The sequence below is a fragment of the Salmo salar genome, chromosome ssa05 (genome assembly GCF_905237065.1).
Source record: "Salmo salar chromosome ssa05, Ssal_v3.1, whole genome shotgun sequence".
Taxonomy (NCBI): Eukaryota; Metazoa; Chordata; class Actinopteri; order Salmoniformes; family Salmonidae; genus Salmo; species Salmo salar.
The window spans coordinates 81,549,936-81,577,792 of NC_059446.1; the positions used below are offsets into that span (position 1 = coordinate 81,549,936).

The 27,857-nt window shown below is 42.2% G+C and overlaps 2 protein-coding genes across 3 annotated transcripts in view; both read right to left on the minus strand.

Annotated features, from left to right (window-relative positions):
* Positions 1–493: 493 nt before the first annotated feature.
* On the minus strand, positions 494–8,231 carry LOC106605972 (G-protein coupled receptor 20-like). Its single transcript, XM_014201998.2, has 2 exons — positions 7,935–8,231; positions 494–2,206 (listed from the first exon to the last, which is right to left on the minus strand). The coding sequence occupies exon 2, from the start codon at positions 2,181–2,183 to the stop codon at positions 1,083–1,085; it is 1,101 nt and encodes a 366-aa protein (XP_014057473.1). The 5' UTR covers positions 2,184–2,206; positions 7,935–8,231; the 3' UTR covers positions 494–1,082.
* A 6,627-nt stretch (positions 8,232–14,858) lies between these two features.
* LOC106606100 (diacylglycerol O-acyltransferase 1) overlaps positions 14,859–27,857 on the minus strand; it is a 30,388-nt gene continuing 17,389 nt past the window's right edge. For both annotated transcript variants that reach the window (XM_045719140.1, XM_045719139.1), the window contains 11 exons: positions 24,389–24,517; positions 23,232–23,306; positions 21,326–21,429; positions 20,721–20,759; positions 20,556–20,597; positions 20,406–20,450; positions 20,121–20,233; positions 19,885–19,950; positions 19,607–19,694; positions 15,917–15,979; positions 14,859–15,786 (listed from right to left, as the gene is read on the minus strand). In XM_045719140.1, the coding sequence (XP_045575096.1) occupies positions 15,622–15,786; positions 15,917–15,979; positions 19,607–19,694; positions 19,885–19,950; positions 20,121–20,233; positions 20,406–20,450; positions 20,556–20,597; positions 20,721–20,759; positions 21,326–21,429; positions 23,232–23,306; positions 24,389–24,517 (929 nt within the window). In that variant the 3' untranslated portion in view covers positions 14,859–15,621. The remainder of the gene's footprint in view (positions 15,787–15,916; positions 15,980–19,606; positions 19,695–19,884; positions 19,951–20,120; positions 20,234–20,405; positions 20,451–20,555; positions 20,598–20,720; positions 20,760–21,325; positions 21,430–23,231; positions 23,307–24,388; positions 24,518–27,857) is intronic.

Genomic DNA, 27,857 nt, shown 5'->3' on the forward strand with positions numbered 1-27,857 from the left:
GGGGGGTGATTAGATGGCCATGATGGAATGGGACCAGGTTGGGAATTTAGTTATTTAAAAAAAAAATATATATATATATATATATATATATATATTTTACCTTTATTTAACTAGGCAAGTCAGTTAAGAACTAATTCTTATTTTTAATGACGGCCTAGGAACAGTGGGTTAACTGCCTTGTTCAGGGGCAGAACGACAGATTTGTTTTACCTTGTCAGTTCGGGGATTTGAACCTGCAACCTTTCGGTTACTGGTCCAACGCTCTAACCACTAGGCTTAACACCACTACTCTTACAATAAGTGCCATGGGATTTTTTATGACCACAGAGAGTCAGGACACCGGTTTAATGTCCCAGCCGAAACAAGGGCAATAAACAGGGCACAGGGCAATAAATATCCCCTTCACTGCCCTGGGGCAGAGTGAAGGGTGCACGCTACTGGCCCTCCAACAGTAATAAAAACTAAATGAAATGAGTTCTTGCTATAAAATCAATAAGGTTTTGTATGTTTTATTCTATATGTTTTTGGACAATTAGTTTGGTAATATTTGCCAGTAATATAAGCTTTGCATAAAACCAGTTTCTGAGAAGGCGGACGATAAATATGTATTGTGATAACAATGTCACACATGAATCTACAGAAGCTATTTATCATATATTTATATTTGTTTCCATAGCAATGCAGTCGAATATTACTTGTCTATTTTGTCAGAGGTCCATACGATCTAGGATCAAAGTAAACAAATACTCCTCAGATGATAATTGTACAGTAGAAATAAATCATGCAGGAGCAGCTGGTATGACAGCTGCAATAAACACGTTATAGGTCGTATTCAGTGTCAATGCCCTCCATCGTGACTGGTGTAGGCCAACACAGGAGAAATAACGTTTCTTGTCCGAAAATGTCTTCAAGTACTTAAATCTCCAAGCCAACAATAGGCTACAATAGTATAAGCAGGAAAGCATTTTCTCAAATGGGAGGATAGCCTGTCAATTGCACTCCAGAGTCTCACAGTTAGGCAATAGAAGTCCATCTCTCTCTGAACACTGAACATCCCATTCCTCAATCTTCCCATCCCTTTCTCAGTCTAACGTTATGTGGTTCCCATGCTGGGGAGAGGAGGAGGACAGGACGTTCATCATCACACTGTGAGCGATAGCCGTGACAGTCCCCGAGCCCTTGGAGCTATTCTGCATGCTGATGATGTTCCCACTGGTCTGCTCCAGCTCTGCCTCTGCCTTGCGGAAGAAGCCCCTCATGCTGGACTGGAAGTTGTTGGTGACGAAGCAGTAGACGATGGGGTCCATGCAGCTGTTCAGGCTGCTGAGGGTGACGGTGACGTGGTAGACAATGACGTGGTGGGGCATGTCGGGATAGAAGTACACCAGCACCTGCCTGACGTGGAACGGGGTGAAGCAGATGGTGAAGATGACCAGGACAGTGGTGAGGAGCTGCACGGCCCTCACGCGCCTCTCTCTGCTCTGCTGCATCAGACTGGAGTTGGACAGGGCACACATGATGCGCACGGTGAACACCACGATGACGACCAAGGGGAGGAAGAACTCGAAGACGGTCAGGACGAAGAGCTTGGAGACGCAGCAGCCCGCGTGTCGGAACGCCGTGGTGAGGAAGGAGTAGGTGACCACGATAGCGAAGAGCCAGATGAAAATGCACACCCCCTTGGCCACGTTAGGGTTCCTCCACTTCCTAGAGGCCTCAACCTGTACTATGGCCAGGTATCTGTCCACGCATATACTGGTGAGGAAGAGGATGCTGCAGTACATGTTGACAAAGTAGCTGAATATATGCACGTAGGAGCAGTTGAGGCACTTTCCTCCACTGTAGTAGAGAATGATACGTGTGGGCAGGGAGAGGTTAACCAGTAGGTCTGTGACAGCCAGATTGATGGTGTAGATGACTGAGGTGGTCTTGGGCTTGGTGCGGAAGCAGAACACGTACAGGGCCAGGGTGTTGAGAACCATTCCCACCATGAAGATGAGTGTGTTGACCACCACCAGACAGATCCACAGGCTGTAGAAGTCATTGTAGAGACCCTCGTCTAGATGGGCCAGGCGGTGCATGTACGGCTCTCTGCTCACATTGGTGTTGCCGGCGGAGGTCGCCATGGGCATCACTGTTGAGGTAGTGTTATCCAGTGACATCCCAGTATAGGCAGGCTCCATGGTTCTGTGGTTGGCCCCGCGGCCTGAAAAACAAACAAAAAACAATATGGAGTTTAGTGGGTTCATTTTGCAGATCAACACAACTAGCCCACACCTATTTACCATGGCATTTTTAGTTGAGGAATTCTGAACCATACACTGAATATTCTGGAAAACATTCTTGGAAATCTAAACATAAACCAATATCATAATCATGTTGTAATAATGTTTAGATGGTGTGATATTCTCTAAAGGCTGAAGACTGCATCTACAAAACATTCATGAACAAATATCAGCCCCCTGCTGACACAATGATATTCCAATCATTGTTGTTGTATTACTTGATGAGGTGATCCAAATAAATACTTTAACTTGAAACTGGATGGGAAAAGTCTGTCGGACATTATACAGCCAATTCCATTGGATCATGCGGACGTCAGTGTGTATGCAGTCCAGGGTTGCGTCCCAAATTGCACCCTATTCCTTATATAGTGCAGTAGTTTTGACCAAAATCCTGGCCGGAAGTAGTGCACTATATAGGGAAGCGGTGCAATTTGAGACACAACCCAGATAAAGTAACCATGTGTGTTTGTGTGTACATATCAGAGAGGGAGATCTTTCCTGAGGATCTGGAGTCTCATGAGAACAGGCATCCTCTGTTACCTAAACACTTATTCACCTTTGACCTGGGCCCTGGACTCTAGCTTCCAATGCCACTAATTCTCCACCATCCACTCCCAATTGTGGTACGGTCACAGTGTTTGTTTCTGTTGGCATCAACCCCATTAACAAGCCAATTACAAGGGCATCTGAGCTATTCCATTCATTTCAGGTGTTTATTTATCAACTACAAATCCATTCATTTTCTCAGACATGGGAATCAGAGACGGGTGTAATTTGTATATTTAACAGTGAAGATGGGCTTTTAGACAGAAAAATAAGCAAACGTATGCTACATAATATACACTAGCAATAGGAACAGGACTGACATAGGAAATACAGCTGTATAGAGAATTGCAAATGATTCATATTATTCAGTTTTCCGGCAAAGTGAACTTCTTCAAAGAGAATCAGCACAGAGCAATAGAGAGTAGAACAGATGCTATGATTTCAAAACGTCAGACATAATTCTTGTGGGGCTTTTGGTATTTGCAGTGTCATCATAGTATATTATTATGCATTTCAGCCCTCCTTTTTTTGAGATTGGGACCTTATGAAATCAACCAACACAGAGTTATCTGATAACTTCCTTTAAAGGGAAATCTGTCACGCCTGCTCCCGCTCTCCCTCCCTGGTGCGCGAGGGCGCCAGGCTGCCCAGCGTTACGCACTCCTGCCACCATCATTACGCACAGCTGCTTCCCTCGTCACGCGCATCAGCGATTCATTGGACTCACCTGGACTCAATCACCTGTGTTGTTACCCTTATACCTATCTGTTCCCCGCTTCTGCATTCATTGTTGTTTGTCTTTGTATTACCTGGTTCTGACGCTGTTCCTGTCCTGTTCCATGTCTGTGCAAATTAAATGTTCACTCCCCGTACCTGCTTCTCTACTCCAGCGTCGGTTCTTACAGATATCATGCAATAAATATTACTTTTAAACAAACCCACCTATTTCGACATCTGACCTCTACAAGGTCAAAAGTAAGTCTAAATTAGTGTCATTGTATATAAGACAATACGTTGTAGACAATCCCCTGTATTAAGTACCTGTTGTGAAGAGCTGCTTAATCTCACTTTGTATAACACCAAGTAGATCGTAGTGCGTTTGGAATAGTCGGACACAACACACACACAGATAGATGGCCTCTGTATCCTCAATCCCCTTCCCACAGCCTTTGATTAACCATATTAGGGCAGAGAGGATAGGCGAGGGACTGGCAAAGCAGGGAGATCGTGGGGAAGTCAACTGAGTGGAAAGGAACAGAAACAGCCAGGCTGCTCAGGCGTGTTAACTTAGAGCAGAAACTGACTGATCACACTGACATCTGGAATTCTTTAAAGAAATTCTCACCAGCTATGTGATGTACACTGAGTATACAACCACACCCCCTCCCCCTTTGCCCTCAGAACAGCCTCAATTCGAAGGGGCATGGACTCTACAAGGTTCCATGTTCGCCCATGTTGACTCCAATGCTTCCCACAGTTGTGTTAAGTTGGCTGGATGTCCTTTGGGTGGTGGACCATTCTTGATACACACAGGAAACTGTTGAGCATGAAAAAACCAGCCGCGTTACAGTTCTTGAAACAAACCGGTGTGCCTGGCACCTACTACCATACCCTGTTCAAAGGCACTTAAATCTTTTGTCTTGTGTATACAGTTTCCCATTCACCTTCTGAATGGCACACATACATAATCCATGTCTCAATTGTCTTAAGTCTTAAAAATCCTTCTTTAACCTGTCTCCTCCCCTTCATCTACACTGATTGAAGTAGATTTATTAAGTGACATCAATAAGGGATCATAGCTTTAATTTAGATTCACCTGGTCAGTCTATGTCATGGAAAGACCAGGTGTTCTTAATGTTTTGTATACTCAGTGTATACGGTGCATTCAGAAAGTATTCAGACCCCTTGACTTTTTCCAAATGTTATGTTACAGCCTAATTCTAAAATGGATTAAACAATTTTTTTCCCTCATCAATCTACACACAATACCCCATAATGACAAAGCAAAAACTGGTTTTTGAAAATGTATTAAAAATAGCAAAACTGAAATAGCACATATACATAAGTATTCAGACCCTTTACTCAGTACTTTGTTGAAGCACCTTTGGCAGCGATTACAGCCTGAAGTCTTCTTGGGTTTGATGCTACAAGCTTGGCACATCTGTATTTGATCTCTGCAGATCCTCTCATGCTCTGTCAGGTTGGATGGGGAGCGTCGCTGCACATATATTTTCAGGTCTCCAGAGATGTTCGATCGGGTTCAAGGCCACTTAAGGACATTCAGAGGCTTGTCCCAAAGCCACTCCTGTGTTGTCTTGGCTGTGTGCCTAGGGTCGTTGTCCTGTTGGAAGGTGAACCTTCGCCCCAGTCTGAGTTCCTGAGTGCTCTGGAGCAGGTTTTCATCAAGGATCCTTCTATACTTTGCTCCGTTCATCTTTCCCTCGATCCTGAGTAGTCTCTCAGTCCCTGCAGCTGAAAAACATCCCCACAGCATGATGCTGCCACCACCATGCTTCACCGTAAGGATGGTGCCAGGTTTCCTCCAGAAGTGACGTTTGGCATTCAGGCCAAAGAGTTCCATATTGGTTTCATCAGACCAGAGAACCTTGTTTTTCATGGTCTGAGAGTCTTTAGGTGCCTTTTGGCAAACTCCAAGCGGGCTGTCATGTGCCTTTTACTGAAGAGTGGCTTCTGTCTGGCCACTCTACCATAAAGGCTTGTTTGGTGGAGTGCTGCAGAGATGGTTGTCCTTCTGGAAGGTTCTCCCATCTCTACAGAGGAACTCTGGAGCTCTGTCAGAGTGACCATCGGGTTCTTGGTCACCTCCCTGACCAAGGCCCTTCTCCACCGATTGCTTAGTTTGGCCGGGCTGCCAGCTCTAGGAAGAGTCTTGGAGGTTACAAACTTCTTCCATTTAAGAATGATGGAGGCCACTGTGTTCTTGGGGACCTTCAATGCTGCAGAATTTCTTTGGTACCCTTCGCCCAGATCTGTGCCTCGACACAATCCTGTCTCGGAGCTCTACGGACAATTCCTTTGACCTCATGGCTTAGTTTTTGCTCTGACATGCACTGCCAACTGTGGGACCTTATATAAACAGATGTATGCCTTTCCAAATCATGTCCAATCAATTGAATTTACCACAGGTGGACTCCAATCAAGTTGTAGACACATCTTAAGGATGATCAATGGAAACAGGATGCATCTGAGCTCAATTTCGAGTCTCATAGCAAAGGGTCTGAATACTTATGTAAATAAGGTATTTCTGTTTTTCATTATTAATATATTTTCGTACATTTAAAAAAAAAAACTGTTTTTGCTTTGTCATTATGGGGTATTGTGTGTAGATTGATGAGGCAAAACATTTATTTAATCCATTTCAGAATTAGGCTAAAACGTAACAAAATATGTAAAAAGTCAAGGGGTCCGAATAGTTTCCGAATGCGCTGTATATATATGCATCATAGTGAGTTAATATTTGACTACTACATTTTCATTGAAGAATAATGTAGAACATCCCAGCTAATGAGTATAACATGCTCAGTTGAGGGCATAATTAAATGAATAATGTAATTTATCAAAAGCAACGAGAACAATGTGGCCACAGGCTGCCTACAGCACATTGTAAAGAGACATGCAAAAAATACATGGGATTGAATGACTATTTTAATTTCAATATCCCTGCATATTATTCAGTTCACAAGGCCAAGTTAATCATCATTAGTAGGAACATGTGTTACAGAGGGTGTAATTTATAGGAAATTTGATATTAAACGGCTCTCTGTGGAGATTACAGAGATAAATGGTTTCTTGCTCTACCAGTTACAACACATTCATTCACAAACTTCTGCTGACAATTCTCTCACACTGTGCTTCCAGCCTCAGCAACAACTCCCAAGTAGATAAACCACAAATGTAATAGTGAAGTATTGTTGCTATTTTAAAAACAAACAATAGTAAAATCGAAAACAACATATATTGTGGTCTGATATTTCACCTCAAAGTGACACAAACAGACATGTTTTAAATTGAACCTTTATTTAACTAGGCAAGTCAGTTAAGAACAAATTCTTATTGACAATGACGGCCTAGGGACAGTGGGTTAACTGCCTTGTTCAGGGGCAGAACAGCAGATTTTTACCTTGTCAGCTCGGGGATTCCATCCAGCAATCCTTCGGTTACTGGCCCCACGCTCTAACCACTAGGCTACCTGCCGCCCCAAGGCCTTTCGTAGATACAGTAGATATGTCAACAAACAACAATTTTATTAAAATGACTTGTAAACAACATTGATTCAACCAGTGTGTGCCCAGTGGCAAGGATATAAGTAATGATTAAGTTATGATAGTGACTTTATAAGATGATCGTCAGAGGACTGCCTTTTAACTTAAAGGGACAGTGCAGTTAAACTGGATTTTCCTGTTTTTTGAAATAATATTTCAACACAGTAACCAGTTTTCCGTCTAACCTTTTTATGCGAGTATGCACAATATAATATATATATATATATATATATATATATATATATATATATATATATATATATATATATATATATATCATTTGTTTCCTACACCCACACGATCAGACTGATAATTTCTATTGCCAAAAGAGGCTCAGGGAACTAAATGATAAAAAATAAATTTTGGAATTATTTTATTAAGTAAACACACAGGGACAATTAAAAAGACTGCATGGGGGCTTTAAAAGTTCAAAGGATGTCATGTCCTGATATAAAGACAGCCAACAAACTAAGTTCAGTCAGGGATCCCAATAGATCAGAAAAACCTTGTAGAAATAAATATCCCTGTGTGAGTTCTGAACATGTCTTGTTTCAGGCAGGATGTAGCATCACATGGGTGAGATCCCACGATGTAGCCTAATCTACATAAACACCATATAAGGCAATAGCCTCTAACCATTTTCAAGGGTCAGTAACAAGCAGCATTTGTTACATAAAGTGAATAAACATGTTGCATTAAAGTGAATCTTCCTAAGTGTTGCAGAAAACATCCATCAGCATCTGTCAACAATATTGCACTGATACATCTCAGTCAGATAGAACTCTTACATCTTTTCCAAGAAAAAAAAATAAACACTTACCTCAACGTCGAGAGAAGAGTGAGGAGATAAATAAATCTGTTGGCCAGTTTCAGGTTACGTCTTGGTCCCCTTGAGGTTAGTAGAGAGACCAGGGCCTCAGTCCAGAACCTCACTGCCCCTACAGCTTCCTAGTTTATACCTCTACTGTGTCAACGCCTTGTTTCACTGTTTACCACTGGTCCTCTGCTCCCCAGCATACGGCTCTGCACTCTTCCCATATCTAAACATTTAAAAGGAAACCCCACAGTTCTCTCTCTGTGCCTTAGCCTCCCTGTCTGCTCTTCCGCTCAGCATCACACTAACTAACCCGGTCCCCGGTCTTTTAGCTGAGGATACTTAGAGAGGAAGTCTTCCTAAGTTTACATGAACTGTGACATCACTAAACAAGGACTCTCTGTACCACAGACTGTTTCCTAAATGGCACCCTGTTCCATTTATAGTGCACTACTTTTGACCAGGGGGCACTATAGTGTGCTATAAAGGGAATAGGGTGCCATTTGGGAAGCGAATGCAGTCTTGTGGAATATCCCGGAATTTATTCATGTGAGACTGAAAAGTGCAACAGTAACTGGAAATTGGTAAGTCATTTTCACAACAGCTGATTTCAGAGGTTTCATACAACTGAGAAAAATCAAGTGGCATCCTCCTATAACAGCCATGAGGCACATATGACTGCATTTCAACTCACGATTTGGGATCTCTTTAAAACACACATTCCATTATTAACATCAATACAAACATTAAGTTAGCAAGGACAACCAAAGTGAATCATAACAAAGAGAATTTGATGTGAGAAGTTAGTTTGATGATTCCACTTGACACTTCTAGACTGGAAAACATCATTTCAGTACAGTACCACTCAGGGACAGACCGGGGCATACCGGTCCATTTTTCCCTCGAGGCCTCAATTATTAGCCAGAATAATAATAATAATAATAATAATTCGGCAGAAAAAAATCCCAATTCAGACAGTACCACCGGGCTAAAGATGGACGACCCATTTGGCATTTGCCAGGACTGTCCTATGGCCAGTTCGTCTCTGGTACTAGCTAAGTAATGGCCCATGAGTGAACCTCTTCTAGACACATTTATCTTCCAGAATGACTCTCAACTTTTTCCACATTTCCTGTTAGGGACCTCATTTCTCTTGCACTGTCAGTACTCTGTTATCACACAAAAAGTATTGATTTTCAGCCGAATGCGCTGAAAAGTCTATTGCTGTGAGCTGTGCTTACTCATTTTGAGGTATCAAATCAGTTGCATTATTGAAACTGTCAATATAATGTATTTACTAAAGTATTATGTAACAACATCAACATGCTAATACAACATAGTTACTAGCTTAATTACAGTGTTATTACACAGGTATAATAGCAACACAAGTGTTACCTATCTTCCCAGGGTGTTTTACTATGAACTGTCTGTGGGCATTGGAGGCCACCAGCCTAATGCAGTCCTAGTCAACTCTCCTCGTCCCAGCCTCCTAAACATTGTGTCACCATGACAAAGCCCAGGGAGCCGTGTTTCAATGAACGGTCCCTCCTGAAAACGAGCAGGAATGTGCCAAACACAGCACATCACCCCCACTACCAAAACGGGACCCCTACTCTGCTGGACCTGAGTTAAGGTGTACATACTGGACTGTATCTACAGGCCTGAGTTAAGGTGTACATACTGGACTGTATCTACAGACCTGAGTTAAGGTGTACATACTGGACTGTATCTACAGACCTGAGTTAAGGTGTACATACTGGACTGTATCTGCAGACCTGAGTTAAGGTATACATACTGGACTGTATCTACAGACCTGAGTTAAGGTGTACATACTGGACTGTATCTACAGACCTGAGTTAAGGTGTACATACTGGACTGTATCTACAGACCTGAGTTAAGGTGTACATACTGGACTGTATCTACAGACCTGAGTTAAGGTATACATACTGGACTGTATCTACAGACCTGAGTTAAGGTGTACATACTGGACTGTATCTACAGACCTGAGTTAAGGTGTACATACTTGACTGTATCTACAGACCTGAGTTAAGGTATACATACTGGACTGTATCTACAGACCTGAGTTAAGGTGTACATACTGGACTGTATCTGCAGACCTGAGTTAAGGTATACATACTGGACTGTATCTACAGACCTGAGTTAAGGTGTACATACTGGACTGTATCTACAGACCTGAGTTAAGGTGTACATACTGGACTGTATCTACAGACCTGAGTTAAGGTGTACATACTGGACTGGATCTAAAGCAGGCAACTCTACTTCTGACATGGAATTAGAACTCTGTTGCCTGCAATGTCCAAGAGACGCTGGTTGAATGTTTGTTTCATTCCAGTCCAAGTGGTTCTGACTAGACGTCATGAATTTAACGTTTGAGGACATTCTAAGTGTTGTTTAGACAGACCCTTCGCTGCAGGATGACTTCATATTAATTTAGGCTCCTGTGATCTTTCAATAAACAAAGTAAGTGATGGGAGAACGGTAAAACAAACTCGTACATTAAACATCTCATACCACACCAGTGAGACACACTTTTGGGCTGTAGTGCGAGTATGGAGGCAGTTCTGTGTTCTGGTGCTGGATCAAAATGAACCCCAAGGGCCCTAGAAGCAATACCTTAATACCTTAACATTAGGCAACAAGTGTTATGGTTAACTGAACAGTTGCGAGACTGGTTTCGAGGTCAGAAAATAAATATGTAATTTTGGCATTTATATGAACTAAGGGGGTAGAGACGATTTCCACATGTCATTAATCATCTCAGTCATTAACCCACTTGAAACCAGGAGGGACTTTCACTCAATGGAAACGTCCTGTTATAGAAAACGATGTGAAAAGATTAAGGACAACTGGGTATCATCCCATTGAACCATTGCACAAAAAAATGACAATGGAAAAATACTCCATCTTCTTCTTCTGCCTATGTCAGTTCAGACCCAGTCTGAGGTTTCTGCTTTCTGTCAGAGCTAGAGTTGCAAAACTCCGGGAACTTTCAATAAATTCCCTGGTTTTCCTGAAAACCCGGTTGGAGGATTTCCGAAATCAGGAGGGAATAAGCAAGAAATTCAGAATCCTCCAACTAGCTATTCTGGACAATCTGGGAATTTATTCAAAGTTACCGGAATTTTGCAACCCTAAGAGCGATGTTGTAAAAGCTACAGGCTGCAATGACAACTTTGAAATGCGTGTGGATATTCTCCTCCAGGCAGCTGTGTGCGCCGTGCGGAAGGAGTGTGTGAATTAAAACACAGAAGATGATGACAGTAATGTAAGTAAACACACCTCCCCTGCATTACTCACACACATTAGAGCTGCTCCCAAATGGCACCCAATCCCTATATACTGTAGTACTCTGACACCCTACTCCCTACTGTATATAGTGCACTACCTTTGACCACTACCCATAGGGCTCTGGTCAAATTTAGTGCACTACATTGGGAATAGGGTGCCATTTAGGACAAAGCCCTCCAGCTGAAAAAATGGGAACCACATGATATACAGGACAGATGATTTCTGGTGCTGCTGAATGGGAGAGGAGGATTCAAGTCTGAGGAGTGTCAGGATGTTATCAGGACCTTTCTAACAGCTTGTCTAAAGGGGGCCTGTTTCATTTGCCAGGGATTAAGTAAGGGGGATGTTGGTGTTGTAGGCTACAGTTGGCAGATATTCAAGGTTGAACACACAGCCATCATCTCTGAATAGACTGAGTAACAGAACAAGGTTGAACACACAGCCATCATCTCTGAATAGACTGAGTAACAGAACAAGGTTGAACACACAGCCATCATCTCTGAATAGACTGAGTAACAGAACAAGGTTGAACACACAGCCATCATCTCTGAATAGACTGAGTAACAGAACAAGGTTGAACACACAGCCATCATCTCTGAATAGCACTGAGTAACAGAACAAGGTTGAACACAGCCATCATCTCTGAATAGCACTGAGTAACAGAACAAGGTTGAACACACAGCCATCATCTCTGAATAGACTGAGTAACAGAACAAGGTTGAACACACAGCCATCATCTCTGAATAGACTGAGTAACAGAACAAGGTTGAACACACAGCCATCATCTCTGAATAGACTGAGTAACAGAACAAGGTTGAACACACAGCCATCATCTCTGAATAGACTGAGTAACAGAACAAGGTTGAACACACAGCCATCATCTCTGAATAGACTGAGTAACAGAACAAGGTTGAACACACAGCCATCATCTCTGAATAGACTGAGTAACAGAACAAGGTTGAACACACAGCCATCATCTCTGAATAGACTGAGTAACAGAACAAGGTTGAACACACAGCCATCATCTCTGAATAGACTGAGTAACAGAACAAGGTTGAACACACAGCCATCATCTCTGAATAGACTGAGTAACAGAACAAGGTTGAACACACAGCCATCATCTCTGAATAGACTGAGTAACAGAACAAGGTTGAACACACAGCCATCATCTCTGAATAGACTGAGTAACAGAACAAGGTTGAACACACAGCCATCATCTCTGAATAGACTGAGTAAAAGAACAAGGTTGAACACACAGCCATCATCTCTGAATAGACTGAGTAACAGAACAAGGTTGAACACACAGCCATCATCTCTGAATAGACTGAGTAACAGAACAAGGTTGAACACACAGCCATCATCTCTGAATAGACTGAGTAACAGAACAAGGTTGAACACACAGCCATCATCTCTGAATAGACTGAGTAACAGAACAAGGTTGAACACAGCCATCATCTCTGAATAGACTGAGTAACAGAACAAGGTTGAACACACAGCCATCATCTCTGAATAGACTGAGTAACAGAACAAGGTTGAACACACAGCCATCATCTCTGAATAGACTGAGTAACAGAACAAGGTTGAACACACAGCCATCATCTCTGAATAGACTGAGTAACAGAACAAGGTTGAACACACAGCCATCATCTCTGAATAGACTGAGTAACAGAACAAGGTTGAACACACAGCCATCATCTCTGAATAGACTGAGTAACAGAACAAGGTTGAACACACAGCCATCATCTCTGAATAGACTGAGTAACAGAACAAGGTTGAACACACAGCCATCATCTCTGAATAGACTGAGTAACAGAACAAGATTGAACACACAGCCATCATCTCTGAATAGCACTGAGTTATAGAACAAGGTTGAACACACAGCCATCATCTCTGAATAGACTGAGTAACAGAACAAGGTTGAACACAGCCATCATCTCTGAATAGCACTGAGTTACAGAACAAGGTTGAACACACAGCCATCATCTCTGAATAGACTGAGTAACAGAACAAGGTTGAACACACAGCCATCATCTCTGAATAGACTGAGTAACAGAACAAGGTTGAACACACAGCCATCATCTCTGAATAGACTGAGTAACAGAACAAGGTTGAACACACAGCCATCATCTCTGAATAGACTGAGTAACAGAACAAGGTTGAACACACAGCCATCATCTCTGAATAGACTGAGTAACGGAACAAGGTTAAACACACAGCCATCATCTCTGAATAGACTGAGTAACAGAACAAGGTTGAACACAGACATCATCTCTGAATAGACTGAGTAACAGAACAAGGTTGAACACACAGCCATCATCTCTGAATAGACTGAGTAACAGAACAAGGTTGAACACACAGCCATCATCTCTGAATAGACTGAGTAACAGAACAAGGTTGAACACAGACATCATCTCTGAATAGCACTGAGTTATAGAACAAGGTCTTAATATAGGCCTACTGTATATAATGTTAATTTGGCGTATATTTCACACACCACACACACCACACACACTGCACACACCACACACACTGCACACACCACACACACCACACACACTGCACACACCACACACACTGCACACACCACACACACCGCACACACCACACACACCACACAGGTACTGTAGACGTACACGCACGCACGCTCTCTTTCTTTCTTTCTTTCTTTCTTTCTTTCTTTCTTTCTTTCTTTCTTTCTTTCTCTTTCTTTCTTTCTTTCGCTATCTCCCCACCCTTCTTGAGACAAAAGACACACAAACTGACTCCAAACTTCAGTTCATTGCAATCAGGGATTACAATCTCCTGTCTCTCTCCACTTCCCTAAACAACTGATAACGACGGTGCCAAATATGATTTAGCAGCCAGCCGCTGAGGCTTGGAGTCAGACAGCTGCAGGGTAATCACTAATGTGAATAATTAGAGACGTTGTGTGCGTCCCAAAAATGGAACCCTATTCCCTATATAGTGCTGGTCAAAAAGTGAGCTATATAGGGAATAGGATGCCATGTGGGAGGCAGCTGTTGTCGTCACCCCTTCCCGCGTCCCCATGTCTCCTCTCCTCTACATTCACAGAGACATGTCTCTAGGGCCCTCAGTCACTAAATTAATAAACATACACTACCGGTCAAAAGTTTTATAACACCTACTCATTCAGGGGTTTTTCTTTATTTTGACTATTTTCTACATTGTAGAATAATAGTAAAGACATCAAAACTATGAAATAACACATGGAATCATAGTAACCAAAAAGTGTTAAACAAATCAAAATATATTTGATATTTTAGATTCTTCAAAGTAGCCACCCTTTGCCTTGATGATAGCTTTGCACACTCTTTGCACCAGAGATTATAATACATCAACACATGCTGCGGAATAGAATTCTACTTGACAAATGTTGCCACGTTAAGAAGTAATAGACTAGCACACCAAGATGGAAGCTTTTTTGTGTGCAAGTTATTTCATATGAACTTCCTAGTAACCGCCAAGAGGTGGCCCCTCTATCCTGTGTTTCAACTGTGGAGCAAAAACCGTGAGTCTCAGCGGCAGATAAAGCAGAGGGAAGTTAGAAATACATGATTGGTGGTAACAACGTAAAGTCAAATAGGACATCATTCACATAAATAGAGAAATATATTTACTTGTCCATGTAGTTCTGTTGGCAACATAATATTGACCTAATTAACGGAATAAAGTCAAGAATCAACAGCTGCCATTTTCGTATCTATACGTACACAAGTAAAACAAGATGACAAAATATTGAGGCTTGAGTGGCATAAAAACACATCTTACAAACACACATGTACTGGTTGTGCACATTTTTGGAGAAACTGGCACTATTTGAAAATTGCACTTGTCAGACATGTTTCAATAAGGCATATTGTAATATTCACTAACTAAATTGATTTTCTATAAGAAGTGTGTTATCTTTAAAGTGGCAATCAGCAGTTGAAACGATAACAAAGTGGCCTCCCCACCCCTGGTCCAGTAAAAAGCTGAGGGATGGGGCTGGAGAAATGTCATCACTCTCAAATTCATGGACAGAGCTATGGATGCAACGACTGACCATCCATGATAAAAAAAGTCTAGTTTTAACCATGTTTTGAGGCTATATAGTGTTTGTTTACATTTTCTTTGTTTACAAATATTGGAGTAAAACAGTCATATTTTGGTTTGTGATGGGGAACGACAGTTGAACTAAGCTGGTGAGGCATTTATAAGTTATGTTCTTCAAGAATCGATGGATACATATCAATGTATGAGTCCAAAAATGGATGTAGCAAATGCTGATTGCCCCTTTAAGGTGTTTTCATAAAGTACCATACAGTACATTTCTAGCTCTATTTGTCTTTCCTATAAAAGTCTGGTATATATTCCCCTGAGGAGGTCATTCAGGTCCACCCCCCGCTGACCCCTCTCGGTAGTGAAGTACATAGTAGTCGTGGACGTACATGAGCACGGCGATTGGCTGGCCAATGATGAGAGAGATCCATACGGCTGCGTTGCCATAGTTACCTCGGAGAAAACGCGCCACAAACCAGGCCAGCGGAAGCTGTAAGCCAAGGACTCCATTTAGTGAGTAAACAAACACAACACTCATTGTAATGAGTCAAAAACACCCCCAGTAAATCATTTCAGACTATAAACGTGTGGATTATAATTTCTCAGTTCTAAGATCTCACCTGAGCCATCATGCCCATAAAAGCCCATGGCCTCAACATCTTCAGTGGAACACTGACCAGGTACTGTGAAGACAACATCAGCAAAATTAAGTTTTAGTTTTCAAGAACAGTTTTCCACACAGCCATCTCCTTTATCCACAGTGAACAGGAAAATAATGTTTCCACTCCAGACAGCTAACCTATGGAATGACACCTAGTTCATACAGCTAGGAAAGGACATACAGGGAACTGAGGTAACAGACAGGTAGCTAACCTATGGAATGACACCTAGTTCGTACAGCTAGGAAAGGACATACAGGGAACTGAGATAACAGACAGATAGCTAACCTATGGAATGACACCTAGTTCGTACAGCTAGGAAAGGACATACAGGGAACTGAGGTAACAGACAGGTAGCTAACCTATGGAATGACACCTAGTTCGTACAGCTAGGAAAGGACATACAGGGAACTGAGATAACAGACAGATAGCTAACCTATGGAATGACACCTAGTTCGTACAGCTAGGAAAGGACATACAGGGAACTGAGGTAACAGACAGGTAGCTAACCTATGGAATGACACCTAGTTCATACAGCTAGGAAAGGACATACAGGGAACTGAGGTAACAGACAGGTAGCTAACCTATGGAATGACACCTAGTTCGTACAGCTAGGAAAGGACATACAGGGAACTGAGGAAACAGACAGATAGCTAACCTATGGAATGACACCTAGTTCGTACAGCTAGGAAAGGACATACAGGGAACTGAGGTAACAGACAGATAGCTAACCTATGGAATGACACCTAGTTCGTACAGCTAGGAAAGGACATACAGGGAACTGAGGTAACAGACAGGTAGCTAACCTATGGAATGACACCTAGTTCGTACAGCTAGGAAAGGACATACAGGGAACTGAGATAACAGACAGATAGCTAACCTATGGAATGACACCTAGTTCGTACAGCTAGGAAAGGACATACAGGGAACTGAGATAACAGACAGATAGCTAACCTATGGAATGACACCTAGTTCGTACAGCTAGGAAAGGACATACAGGGAACTGAGGTAACAGACAGATAGCTGACCTATGGAATGACACCTAGTTCATACAGCTAGGAAAGGACATACAGGGAACTGAGGTAACAGACAGGTAGCTAACCTATGGAATGACACCTAGTTCGTACAGCTAGGAAAGGACATACAGGGAACTGAGGTAACAGACAGGTAGCTAACCTATGGAATGACACCTAGTTCGTACAGCTAGGAAAGGACATACAGGGAACTGAGGTAACAGACAGATAGCTAACCTATGGAATGACACCTAGTTCGTACAGCTAGGAAAGGACATACAGGGAACTGAGGTAACAGACAGATAGCTGACCTATGGAATGACACCTAGTTTGTACAGGAAATAAATGAAATAAAGGTATTTGAGGTAACAGACAGATAGCTAACCTATGGAATGACTGCTGGATGACTATCAAGCCTCACCTCATTGCTCTGGGTGATGGGGAGCTGACAGAACCCTGCTGTGTGACCCTCTGATCTACAGATCCCAGTCTCCTGATCCCTCCTGGCATTACTCAGGGGATTGTGTGTGTGTATGTGTGAGTGTGTGTGTGTGTGAGACTAGGATCCCTCCTGTCATTACTCAGGGGAGAGGGGGAGACTGGTGTCCCGCAGGGCGCTGTGGTGCTCCGCTCCCCTCTGCTCCGCTCGCTGTCCTCTGAAGGTCAGCATTTAAAACAGCAGCAGCAGCCCCGTTTGTCTGTCTGTCCGGGATGAGGATGAGGAGAGGGAGGGAGCCGTATCTCTGTGAACCTGCTGACTGAACAGGCTCCTCACCGTACACTGCTCTTATCTCCTCCTCCAGAAGCACAGCAGCCTGATATGGCCTTGTGTTACACTCCTTTCCTCCTCCTCTCATCCCAGCTACACTAACGTCTCTCCAACGCTGACCTTCGTCAATGATGAAGAGTGCTGGATATAAGCCAAGCGCACCCATGTGTGTGTGTGTGTGTGTGTGTGTGTGTGTGTGTGTGTGTGTGTGTGTGTGTGTGTGTTCTGGACAACGGAGAAATATCCCCAGAAAGGGCCCTACTTTATAGCCACGGTGCAGTATAGCCACTGTGCAGTATAGCCACTGTGCAGTATAGCCACTGTGCAGTATAGCCACTGTGCAGTATAGCCACTGTGCAGTATAGCCACTGTGCAGTATAGCCACTGTGCAGTATAGCCACTGTGCAGTATAGCCACTGTGTAGTATAGCCACTGTGCAGTATAGCCACTGTGCAGTATAGCCACGGTGCAGTATAGCCACTGTGCAGTATAGCCACTGTGCAGTATAGCCACTGTGTAGTATAGCCACTGTGCAGTATAGCCACTGTGCAGTATAGCCACTGTGTAGTATAGCCACGGTGCAGTATAGCCACTGTGCAGTATAGCCACTGTGCAGTATAGCCACTGTGTAGTATAGCCACTGTGCAGTATAGCCACTGTGCAGTATAGCCACTGTGTAGTATAGCCACTGTGTAGTATAGCCACTGTGTAGTATAGCCACTGTGCAGTATAGTCACTGTGCAGTATAGCCACTGTGCAGTATAACCACTGTGCAGTATAGCCACTGTGTAGTATAGCCACTGTGCAGTATAGCCACTGTGCAGTATAGCCACTGTGCAGTATAACCACTGTGCAGTATAGTCACTGTGCAGTATAGCCACTGTGCAGTATAGCCACTGTGCAGTATAGCCACTGTGCAGTATAGCCACTGTGTAGTATAGCCACTGTGCAGTATAGCCACTGTGCAGTATAGCCACTGTGCAGTATAGCCACTGTGCAGTATAGTCACTGTGCAGTATAGTCACTGTGCAGTATAGCCACTGTGCAGTATAGCCACTGTGTAGTATAGCCACTGTGTAGTATAACCACTGTGCAGTATAGCCACGGTGCAGTATAACCACTGTGCAGTATAGCCACTGTGCAGTATAACCACTGTGCAGTATAGTCACTGTGCAGTATAGTCACTGTGCAGTATAGCCACTGTGCAGTATAGCCACTGTGTAGTATAGCCACTGTGTAGTATAACCACTGTGCAGTATAGCCACTGTGCAGTATAACCACTGTGCAGTATAGCCACTGTGCAGTATAACCACTGTGCAGTATAGCCACTGTGCAGTATAACCACTGTGCAGTATAGCCACTGTGCAGTATAACCACTGTACTGTCATGCAATAACTATATATGTGGCCTTTAAAATCTGACTAGCAATCTCAGCAATTATGAAACTGTAGTCTGATAAAATGCAGGATTTCTTCACAAATGGTATACATACTGTATATCGTCATTGTCTGATGAAAACCTTGTAACTACATTTTTGCCATTTTAAATTGTTTTATATTTATTGAAAGTGGTATCTAACCTGAATGAACCAAGAACATGTATTCAAAATAGCTTCTAAATTGTCATAATTATATATTCGTTGATGGAAAACATGTTTTTTTTCTCCTTCTTTTTTCTCTTTATAAAGTTGATGTTTTGGCGATTGGATGTTTTGGTCAGACAGTGACGATATGAGCTGTAGTAGCAGCAGAGAATCCTCGTTAAACACCAGCCTGATGAAGCTAACATTCTGTTTCACTTCACAAGGAATACTAAAGCTGAGCGCAGCGGTCAGTCTGGTTTCACCCAGCTAGGAGCAGAGCACCTTACCTCATGAAAGAAGGCTGAAGCCAGGAACACTGCTGATTGGCCGAGCCACTTACTGACTCCACTCTTCAGCAGGGGCTTGTAGAAGTGGCTTTGGGAGAGAGAGGGAGCAACACAAGAGGATGCATATCATCAAACACCGCCCAAATCCCCAATACATCCTCAATACATTTCTGCTCAGTATCAACCTCCATTCTACTGATTCCGTACCATTGAATCATTTATAGGATCTCAGTGTTACATACAGTACACTATGTATAGAATTCATTGCATCTACTCACCGAAGGCACCACTTGTGTACTGGAATATTCCAGTTTTGCCAGAAGTATGTGATGGTCTCAGAGTTCCTGAAAGAAAGGGAAAAGTCTCCTAGTCATGTGAAGTGATGTATTTTACGGTGGTACATGCTATTGATATTTTACTTGTGTACATCTCAAATGATCACTTGTCCCTCTTAGTAACATACAGGCAATAAACAATGGAACGTAACAAAATAGACCGGATTCATTTCACCTACCACCAGTCTCTGTAAAACTCTCGGTCTCCAAATTGCAGGAGCTCAGCAATAAAGTTCAAGGACGAGTGGAAGAACCAGTAGAAGAATATCAACCAGAGAAGATGATTGGGCACCTGATGGGAGAGAGAAGACAGGAGAATAATACTGTATCCAGGACAACATAAAACAACTACAGAACAACGGAACGGCCCATTACAACGTATATGTCATATCTCTCAAGGCCCAAGGGTACTATGAACCATGTTACCATGACCGCATTACCCCTGTGTTCTCTTGTGTACTTACGGCTAGTCTGAGTAGACGCTCCATCATCATAGGGAGGTCCATATCCTACAGGATCAGGATCAATGAAGAAAGAGAGATTGTATTGATAGAGAAAAATAGTAAAAAATGCTTTAAATGTAAATGATAAATGTACCAGTAATCCTACTTTACCTCCAATGGCTTCATAGAACTCTGAATAATGGGTATCATCCACTGGAGGAGAATAAGAGATAGATGAGGTGAATAAACAGCACAAATCAGAAATAAAATGAGGTGCTTATTCTCAATAAATACATGTAGTCACTATACATAAGTCAACGTCAGTAGAAATCATACCTGCTGTGTTAATGCCACCAATAACTGGGTGAAGAACAGCTGGGAAGAGAGATGATTTGTTTACTTAGCATTTCTCCTCTAAATCAAACAAAAGAGCAATACTTGAGTGTGTGTGTGTGCGTGCGTGCGTGCGTGCGTGCGTGCGTGCGTGCGTGCGTGCGTGCGTGTGTGTGTGTGTGTGTGTGTGTGCAGGAAAAACACTGTCTGCCTTTTAGCTTTGGATAAGTCTTGGGACCAGAGTGCACATCTCCACAGTAGACCAATAAACCAAGCTAATCTTCTAATGGAGGTTCAGAGAAATTCACAATGGAAGTTGACATTGTTAAATAAGATACTTCTATCTGTTCTATCCATGTTTGCTGTAGATGATTGTGTCAGATTGTATTGAAGACAATAGATCTGATGTATCTGTATTTCTATAATGTGCTCCTTCACATGGGGCTAAACAGGAAGTTGTACATCCTCTTTTATACCCATAGCACAACATTGGTAAATAACCAGTAGGACAAAGCCGTGATAACATCAACTGTTCAGTCTACTTTACAGAGTATAAAGCAGCGTATTAACAAACCAATGCAGAAAGGGTGATTGGGGACAGAACTCACCATCTCAAAAAGCCTCCTTAGCAGGAAGCTCATTCGAATCCGTGGAGACCGGGGGAAGTTTAATTCATAGCAGAGGGTTGGTGCAAAAACAAAATAATACAAATCTAAAAACACAAGAGAGATTAGAAAGAGAGAGACGGGAGAGAGAGAGAGAGAGAGAGAGAGAGAGAAAGAAAGAAAGAAAGAAAGAAAGAAAGAAAGAAAGAAAGAAAGAAAGAAAGAAAGAAAGATGGAAAAAGAGAGCGAGAGAAAGAGCGAGAGGAGAGAAAGAGAGAGAGAGTATTATTATAGTCTGATATAGCTCCAGTAGCAGGCTACAGCAGGATAGGTTGAGACAGCAGTGATAAGAGTGGGGTCTGCTACAGCAGGATAGGTTGAGACAGCAGTGATAAGAGTGGGGTCTGCTACAGCAGGATAGGTTGAGACAGCAGTGATAAGAGTGGGGTCTGCTACAGCAGGATAGGTTGAGACAGCAGTGATAAGAGTGGGGTCTGCTACAGCAGGATAGGTTGAGACAGCAGTGATAAGAGTGGGGTCTGCTACAGCAGGATAGGTTGAGACAGCAGTGATAAGAGTGGGGTCTGCTACAGCAGGATAGGTTGAGGCAGCAGTGATAAGAGTGGGGTCTGCTAGAGCAGGATAGGTTGAGGCAGCAGTGATAAGAGTGGGGTCTGCTACAGCAGGATAGGTTGAGGCAGCAGTGATAAGAGTGGGGTCTGCTTCAGCAGGATAGGTTGAGACAGCAGTGATAAGAGTGGGGTCTGCTACAGCAGGATAGGTTGAGGCAGCAGTGATAAGAGTGGGGTCTGCTACAGCAGGATAGGTTGAGACAGCAGTGATAAGAGTGGGGTTTGCTACAGCAGGATAGGTTGAGGCAGCAGTGATAAGAGTGGGGTCTGCTACAGCAGGATAGATTGAGACAGCAGTGATAAGAGTGGTTCTGCTACAGCAGGATAGGTTGAGACAGCAGTGATAAGAGTGGGGTCTGCTACAGCAGGATAGGTTGAGACAGCAGTGATAAGAGTGGGGTCTGCTACAGCAGGATAGGTTGAGGCAGCAGTGATAAGAGTGGGGTCTGCTACAGCAGGATAGGTTGAGGCAGCAGTGATAAGAGTGGGGTCTGCTACAGCAGGATAGGTTGAGGCAGCAGTGATAAGAGTGGGGTCTGCTACAGCAGGATAGGTTGAGACAGCAGTGATAAGAGTGGGGTTTGCTACAGCAGGATAGGTTGAGACAGCAGTGATGAGAGTGGGGTCTGCTACAGCAGGATAGGTTGAGACAGCAGTGATAAGAGTGGGGTCTGCTACAGCAGGATAGGTTGAGACAGGAGTGATAAGAGTGGGGTCTGCTACAGCAGGATAGGTTGAGGCAGCAGTGATAAGAGTGGGGTTTGCTACAGCAGGATAGGTTGAGGCAGCAGTGATAAGAGTGGGGTCTGCTACAGCAGGATAGGTTGAGGCAGCAGTGATAAGAGTGGGGTCTGCTACAGCAGGATAGGTTGAGGCAGCAGTGATAAGAGTGGGGTCTACAGCAGGACCTGGGTTCAAATACATGCATTTGACTATTTGTTATTTAAATAGCTTCTGTGTATTTGAGTATTTTCAAACATAGCCGAAAACAAGTACTTAAAACAAATATTTTAATGGTTATTTGTAAAACCAAATAGTTGACCAAACTGTATTTTAAAGTATTTTCTAATACTTATTTCAAATACTATTTTCAAATACATGGGTTAAATGCATGGGAGTGTATTTGAGTATCTCCAAATATATTCAAATATTCAACTACTTGTTTTTTCAAATAAAAGTTATCTGAATACTTGTTTTGAAACGTTATTGAAATACCTGAAATTGTATTTGAACCCAGGTCTTGGTCTACCTGGGATGGAATGTCCAACTCTACTGACCTCTGAGGGTGAGATTTCCAGGATAGGAGACCTGATAGTCCACTCCACTTCCCTTAGACCGTGGTATAGAGGAACCTGTACAGGAGAGTACTAGCCATGTTAAGTCAGCAATTAAACATGTATGATTCTCACAGTCACAATCCCTCTACTTAGAGAACAGCTCCTTGTGTACAGTCAACCAGCAGGTGGCAGTGCAGCAGTTAAGGAGCGATGTGGATTGTAGTATTGTGTGTGTGTGTGTGTATGTTAATGTTTATGTGTAGAGGGTAACATTTTCACCAACAGGAAAACGGTTTCCATTAAGGGTACATATACAAACACGCAGCATCGCCGCCTATGAAAAATTAGGTCACAGTTGCCATTTCCGTGGAGGCGAGTCAGAAATCTCATTAAGCCCTTTATTACTAGTCAACGGTCAGCGTAGAACCCAGGTGACACAAACTCTCTAGACAAAGCACCCCTGGGAGTCAAAGGTCAACGTAGAACCCAGGTGACACAAACTCTCTAGGCAAAGCAACCCTGGGAGTCAAAGGTCAACGTAGAACCCAGGTGACACAAACTCTCTAGACAAAGCAACTCTGGGAGTCGTCACAGAAGAGCTTAGAGGGAGGGTTGAAATCAAACCTTTTATAACAATATTAGTTATTTTTCAAATACTTCATTGCCTGGCGCAGTGGATAAAAAGGAATTGTCCCAAAAGTACATACTCCGCCCATCTGGCACTCCAGGCAGACTCAATCAAATATAAAGTATTTGAAAAATCTCCCTCACACCGCACAAACTTCAAGAACAGACGTATCAGTAAAATCCGAAGCACTGAAGCCCAGAAAGCGTGAACAGTATCGATAGCAAAAGCTGTACATCTGAAGTAATTAAAGTAGTAGCAGTGTTGTTGTTGGCCAGTTGCTGGTAGGGGGCATAGAGGACTGTGGAGACTGAGGACTTACATGAGAGGGAGCGGGCCAGGCTACGGGCTTTAGCATGGGGCATAGAGGACTGTGGAGACTGAGGACTTACATGAGAGGGAGCGGGCCAGGCTACGGGCTTTAGCATGGGGCATAGAGGACTGTGGAGACTGAGGACTTACATGAGAGGGAGCGGGCCAGGCTACGGGCTTTAGCATGGGGCATAGAGGACTGTGGAGACTGAGGACTTACATGAGAGGGAGCGGGCCAGGCTACGGGCTTTAGCATGGCTCATCTCTCTACACCACTTGTTCACATCCTTGTAGGAGTAGAGCTTCAGGAAGAGGACGGTGTACACTCCCAGAGCAGACGCTCCACCCACTGAGAACAAGGACAATGTGCAATGTTAAATATGAGCAATATTTATGCAATATTTCCCATTAGAATTCACAGTCAAATCATATTGTTGTATGCACAACAGTACAATACACATGATCCATTAAATGGAGTTAATGACGTGGGTGTGGGTGGTTGTAAATGATCTTGATGTGTAGTAGCACAGTGCGTTATGTAGTATATTTAAGCAATAAGGCCCGAGGTGGTGTGGTATATGAACCAATATACCACGGCTAAGGGCTGTTCTTAGGCACAACACAAGGTGGAGTGCCTGGATACAGCCTTTAGCCGTGGTATATTGGCCATATATCACAAACCCCCGAGGTGCGTTGCTATTATAAACTGGTTACCAACATAATTAGAGCAGTAAAAATAAATGTTGTGTCATACCTGTGGTATACGATCTGATATACCACAGCTGTCAGCCAATCAGAATTCAGGGCTCGAACCACACAGTTTATAATATGGTACAGTCAACTTGAGGTATTCAACATGCATATCACACTGTAGAACAGAAAATAATGAAACCCTCTTATTCCCAGTTAGCGAAGACGTTGGCTTTGATGTGTAGCTAACAAACAGGCCACAACAAGAAGCTGAGGAATGCTGCCCACCTGGCTCTTACTGTCCTTATCTAGGGCTATCCATATATGTCAAGAGTTACAACACTCACCATCCTCTCCTTGTCTATCACACAAGATGAACGACTGGGAACACAAAGTCCACTCACGTTCAACCAACTACCAGCGCTACCGTCCGAGGTCCAGGGAAACCTGGCAAGGCCCCCAGGTCATTCTAACAGACTAGTACTGCTTTATCAACAGCGGCCATATGCTGCATGGAAATGGGCCGTGCTGGTTACCTAGTAGATGGCATGGGCACAGAGAGAAAGACAGAGACTGTCTCTCTCGCCAAGAGGAGCATCCGTGGCCCTCTCCCCTGACCTTGATGTATAAACAGTAGCTCTGCATGAGGTACAAGAGACAGATGGTATATCTTTGTCCGCTCCCGTGGAGATGGCAGATGAGGAGAAAGAAAGACTTTTAGGTAAGGAAGGATACTGTAGCTACGCAGTCAACGTCCAGGGAAAGATTATCTGATTTGTGAGAGGTAAAATGAAGATCTTAAAGACACTAAGACACAAGACCTTCCTATTCTCCTCTAAGAGGAATGATTACTAAAAACTCATGACTGTAGCTTCACCTTTGTCTTTATGCGTGTACAGATGTAGGATCTTAATTTAAGCCAGTTTGCTACAGTAGGAAAATTATTATTATTATGTGGACATTTGTGTAGGGGTTGATCAATTTTTCATAAGGGAAAATCAAGTCTGAAATGTCAAAGTGGAAATGACAAACTTCAGAAATACACAAGTTATACATTTCCTTTATTGTAGGAAAATTCTCCAGCAAAGGGGTGAACAAACTAAGATCCTACATTTGTAAATATGAAACTGTGGGTAAAGAACAACATCACAGACAGTTAATATCATCTTGTGGTTGTGGTCAGTTTCCTAAGTTCTGAGACATGTGTAGCCATGAGAGGCTCAGTTAGCTGTTGTATGTCACCAGATGCCATGCTGGCTAGCAACCAGCTTGATGAAGACAGGCAGAGCTGACCTGACATTGACCTGTCTCTCAGCCACTCCTCTTTTGGCCTCATATCCACCTCACTCCTTACTTCCTCTCCCTGTGAGCCAACTGGGACTGATCAAACACTGCCCAACTGATTCCAATCAGATAAAATCACACACTTGGATAATATAATACTACATTAACTACACATTAATGGCCAACTGATTCCATCAATATAAAATCACATACTTGGATAATATAATACTGCATTAACTACACATTAATAACCAACTGGATAATATAATACTACATTAACTACACATTAATGACCAACTGGATAATATAATACTACATTAACTACACATTAATGACCAACTGGATAATAAAATACTACATTAACTACACATTAATGACCAACTGGATAATATAACACTAGATTAACTACACATTAATGACCAACTGGATAATATAATACTACATTAACTACACATTAATGACCAACTGGATAATAAAATACTACATTAACTACACATTAATGACCAACTGGATAATATAATACTACATTAACTACACATTAATGACCAACTGGATAATATAATACTACATTAACTACACATTAATGACCAACTGGATAATAAAATACTACATTAACTACACATTAATGACCAACTGGATAATATAATACTACATTAACTACACAATAATGACCAACTGGATAATAAAATACTACATTAACTACACATTAATGACCAACTGGATAATAAAATACTACATTAACTACACATTAATGACAACCTGGATAATATAATACTACATTAACTACACATTAATGACCAAATGGATAATATAATACTACATTAACTACACATTAATGACCAACTGGATAATATAATACTACATTAACTACACATTAATGACCAACTGGATAATATAATACTACATTAACTACACATTAATGACCAACTGGATAATATTATACTACATTAACTACACATTAATGCCCAACTAGATAATAGAATACTACATTAACTACACATTAATGACCAACTGGATAATAAAATACTACATTAACTACACATTAATGACAACCTGGATAATATAATACTACATTAACTACACATTAATGACCAACTGGATAATATAATACTACATTAACTACACATTAATGACCAACTGGATAATATAATACTACATTAACTACACATTAATGACCAACTGGATAATATAATACTACATTAACTACACATTAATGACCAACTGGATAATATAATACTACATTAACTACACATTAATGCCCAACTAGATAATAGAATACTACATTAACTACACATTAATGACCAACTGGATAATATAATACTACATTAACTACACATTAATGCCCAACTAGATAATAGAATACTACACTACTGTAACTTCTGTAATGCAACTGATTCCATTAATATAAACTCTAACAAGGGTAGATCATAGAATACCACACTAAAGTCATTTCATTCAGATACAATTGCACACTTAAATCATCCAATACTATGTCTACACACTAACAATACTAATGTGGTGAAGACACACAGACACACACTAACTAAACTAATAGTGAAGACACACACTAACTAAACTAATAGTGAAGACACGCAGAGACACACTAACTGAACTAATAGTGAAGACACACACTAACTAAACTAATAGTGAAGACACGCAGAGACACACTAACTAAACTAATAGTGAAGACACACAATAACTAAACTAATAGTGAA